This window comes from Cynara cardunculus, unplaced genomic scaffold (genome assembly GCF_001531365.2).
Source record: "Cynara cardunculus var. scolymus isolate 2C unplaced genomic scaffold, CcrdV1 Un_Scaffold_555, whole genome shotgun sequence".
In the NCBI taxonomy this organism is placed as follows: domain Eukaryota; kingdom Viridiplantae; phylum Streptophyta; class Magnoliopsida; order Asterales; family Asteraceae; genus Cynara; species Cynara cardunculus.
In genome coordinates, this window is record NW_020200587.1 from 221,425 (window position 1) to 225,899 (window position 4,475).

The 4,475-nt window shown below is 29.4% G+C and overlaps 1 protein-coding gene across 2 annotated transcripts; it reads left to right on the forward strand.

The window, feature by feature from the left end:
- The first annotated feature begins 2,343 nt into the window (after positions 1-2,343).
- LOC112501790 lies at positions 2,344-3,897 on the forward strand. 2 transcript variants are annotated; one of them, XM_025105511.1, is made up of 2 exons: positions 2,344-2,665; positions 3,126-3,897. In XM_025105511.1, the coding sequence occupies exons 1-2, from the start codon at positions 2,535-2,537 to the stop codon at positions 3,601-3,603; spliced, it is 609 nt and encodes a 202-aa protein (XP_024961279.1). In that variant the 5' UTR covers positions 2,344-2,534; the 3' UTR covers positions 3,604-3,897. The 2 variants fall into 2 exon arrangements, with proteins under 2 accessions (XP_024961279.1, XP_024961280.1); XM_025105512.1 differs by having other exon boundaries at positions 3,167-3,897.
- The last annotated feature ends 578 nt before the right edge of the window (positions 3,898-4,475 follow it).

Below are 4,475 nucleotides of genomic sequence, written 5' to 3' on the forward strand. Positions count from 1 at the left end.
TCTTCTATTAGGTTTCTATCATGTTCACAATTTATAGTCAAGGGTAATTGAGTAATTTCATTTGCTATGTAACTCCCATACCATTAAAGGGGAGTTACAAAATCATAAAATTCCTAAAAATATGCATTTATAATATTGATATTTTTATTTATTTTTTAATCTTGATCTTCCATTTATATTGTTTTATGAGTTTTTGATTTGTAGAGGAAACACGGTAGTAAAATCTTCGGTATCGTTCAAGCTATTATGGATAAACATATTAGAAAAAAATCGACAACATTGGGAAGATTAAAATGGTTTATGGTGACAATCGGAGTTCGAGTTCGGGAAGTGAAGAAATTAACCAAAGCGAATGTCTTGGTAATAGATTAATATTTTATTAGACTCGTTTTAATCGAAATTATGTTCATTATGTTGTGTTGTATTTTTTGTAGTTCATATTGCGTTGATAACTTTTTTTCTTTAATTATTAATACGTACCTAATTCACATGTTCAAATGGAATTACATGCACGTCCCATTTTCATATTGTCATATTATCGACTTTTATGAATCATGAATCATTGTGTTCATGTTACTTCTATCATATGAACACAAGTGTTATTTGTTAAGCTTGATATCAAATCTTTATATTTGTGTAAGTGTTTGCACCAGATGTTTATAGCATCGGGGTTATGGGATTATTTGCTATTGTTCATAAGCTGTTCATATATGTTTTTTTATTTATTTCCTTTCGTATAGTAGTTATTCTTATTATATTCATAAATGCTATGCAGTCCAAGTTCATATATATATATATATATATATAGTTGTGTTCATATGGTTCTTACATTAACAAAAATCATAGAATTTTTTGATTTTGTAACTCTTAGTTAATGAGATGGGAGTTACATAATTTTTTTTACCTAAATAACCTTTTCAACTTTGTTCACTTATCTTTACGAAATTTTAAATTTAAATTATCATGATTAATCACAACCGTTTATTGAAAGACTGAATGACCAAGATCAATTAACAAAGTTAACACAAAAGCTTTGGTTAACATTAGGGCCATGTTCAAATGTTAACTAAAGCTTTTGTGATAACTTTGTTAACCAATCTTGGCCATTCAATCTTTCAATAAACGGTTGTGATTAATCATGATAAAAACTTATTTTTTAAAATTTAAAATTTCATAAATATAAGTGAACAAAGTTGAAAAAGGTATTTAGGTAAAAAAAAAATATGTAACTCCCATATCATTAATTGAGAGTTACAAAATCAAAAAATTATATGATTTTTTTTAATTTATTTTTGTTAATGTAAGAACCATGTGAACACAACTATATATATATGAACCATTGTGTCAAATACGAACAAAAAATTGACATATATATGAACTTGGACTGCATAACATTTACGTACACAATATGAACATAATAAGAATAACTACTATACGAAAGAAAATAAATAAATAAACAGTTATAAACACAATATGAACAGCTTGTGAACAATAGTTACTTCATTATAAACACATTCATGAACGATCTTTTGTCAACAACTTGTGAACAATATGAACAGCTTGTGAACAAGATTCACTTCTTAACGATTCAGAGGTTACCTTTAAATGAAACTATTAAAAGTAAACAAACAACCCTTAACTAATATTATTTTTTTGGGAAAAAACCCCCAAAATTTCTATATTTCAATATTCGTAATTAATATTTATTTTTTTTTGTCCATTTCTTATCTCACTACCTTAAAAATATCTAATTATAACATGTTTCATTTATTTTTAAATATAAATTAATTTTTTGTAATTATAAATATAGTTTTAGAATATGAAATAGTTCTTATAGTCTAACATAAATTAATTATTAATTATTGATGATAAATATTATATAAATAGTTTTCATATAATAAAGTTTCATTAAAGGACCGTTTACCTAAACACTTACCCAGTAAACATTTACCGATAAAATTCAACACGCAATTGTTTATTTACCGGGTAAGATTTTATTCACTAAAACACATCGTATGCAACAATTTACCCCGGGAAGCGCTAACCATGATAAGAGTCATCGTCCTCACTTACCGAATAAGACTCTCGATTCTTGTTTACGCTCTTATTAGGTAAGATTTCTAATCATTGTCATACTAATCCGATAAAATAAAGTGACTTAATAAGTGCTTACTCGGATAAACGTTTACCAAACGGCACCTAATAAACCAAAAATAATCATATAAAAATTTAAGCCACTTGCAGTATAAAAATATAATTTCCCCATCAATTTAAAGGCCCAAATAAGATACCAAAATAAAAATATAAAAACAATAAATATAGGGTTTACCCACAGGACTCAGCGGCAACGCATTTATCTCTCCCTCCTCTCCTTCGTCAAATTCCTTCAATTTTGTACTGCAAACTCTTGTTCGGAAGTTGCTTCTGCATTAGACCATCGCCGGTGACAGTTACCGGCGAGATTGTGTCCTTTTCCGATCTTCATATCCATTTATTTTCCAAGTGTTTAGATTGGTCTAACATCATACGGATTTATGCGATGGAAGACGTGGAAGCTCCCTCGGTTTGTGCAGATTCATTCTCTTTTCACAGATCTACAACATATAAGATCCCATGGCTATGATCTTTACCTTCATTGTTGGAATCGGTGGTCTCGGAATTATAGGTAAAATCTAATTTCTTCTATTTATTTTTTAATTTACTTTATATTCACAACTAGGGTTCATGTTGCAACTTCTTATTATTTATTTGTTTTGCTTGAGTTATATATATATATATATATAGATATATATATATATATAGATATATATAGATCATCATAGATCATCTTAAAGCTATCATGCTTTGTCTGTTAATCTTTTGAGAGCTTTGTCCTTGAAAAAGATTCTCCATTTGTTTTCTGCATCAGCTTCATCTTTATAAAATACCAAGAATGGCTGATGGTTATATCCCGATCACTTATTCAAGGTTTCTCTGTACAATTGGAAGAAATTCCAATACCAGATGATGAAAAACGAATATTTTTTAGAACAGTTCAAATTGATTTATCTATTGCATCTGAACAAATGTTTCGAAATGAAAAAAATAAGTTTTCATGATCTTTTCAAGTATGAATTACTTTGCAGACTAATCCTATCTGACATTGATCAAATCAAATGGCTTCCAGTTCGAGTTATCGAAGCTATTGAATTGGTTAAGACTTACGATGATTATATCATCTTGGTGGACATTTATTCTTCACCTCCAAAATTCTGGAAATCTGAACCTGAACCTAGTTGTTCAGCTATCAAGATACTTTCAAAAACCTTCTCTTCAGAATGGGACGATAAGTTATCACTTCATTGTCCTAATTGGCAATACATCTCCGGTCAATCCATTGAAGATTTAAAGATATGGTATTACCATGTTCACTATTCAGACTTTTTTTGGAACTCTGAAATATTAGCATCTGAAGACTACTCACTTTTGGGAGAGACTCCTACGATTAAAATCTATGTACCATCTGCAATTGCTGCCTATTCTTTTCTCAAGTTTTATAAGATGAAGCTGATGCAAAAGACAAGTGGAGAATCTTTTTCAAGGACAAAACTCTCAAAAGATTAGCAGACAAAGCGCTTTAGACAAATCATGATAGGAATACACCTGTTCGTTTACAGTTGTATTTGACAAATGTGGAAGACGAAGACAAATAAAAAAGCATCTTGCTTTTGCTTTTCTAAAAGAGTTTGAAAATTGTGGCATATGTCTCAATCATGCCCCAACTTTTCACTGTTTATATGTTGAATTTGTATCCGGTAGAAGCCATCGGTAGCCGGTTGCTTTCTCTTTTCCTTCCTATAAATAAGTTTCTCTTGTAAGTTTTTCAAACACACCTGATATACCTTACATATTGAAACACACCTAGTAGAAGAAAAATATTATATATATATATATATAGCTATTTCAATATTATATCACTAATCTGTGTTTAATTTCATATGATGAACGGTCCTGTCCGATTTGGTATCAGAGCCATGATTTATGTTCTTAGGGAGATAATGAGTTATGCTATTTATGTTAATGAATGCGTACTAGAAATGAATGCGTTTTATAAAAAAACAACATTTTATAATAATCTTTGGATATTAGTGTTGCTTTGCCTTGGGCGTTGGAGTAGCGTAAGTCACGCATAAGAGAGCGTAAGTCACGCAGAAGAGAGCGTAAGACGTGCAGCCGGACCCGTCCATAAGAAAGCTGATATTCCAAAAATTATTAGAAAAATTTTGTTTTCTTAAAAACGATATTCAGATCTTAGTACAAGTGAATTCATATAAATAGAATAATGGATTTATTTTCTACGAAACATAATTCTGGCGAAGAAATCAATGAAGAACAAGATCTTCTTCATTTAAATTCATCTGAAATTCAAATTAGTGATATAAAACAGAGTTTATCAGACTGGATAATTACAAAACAAAATGTTAAAACCATTTATA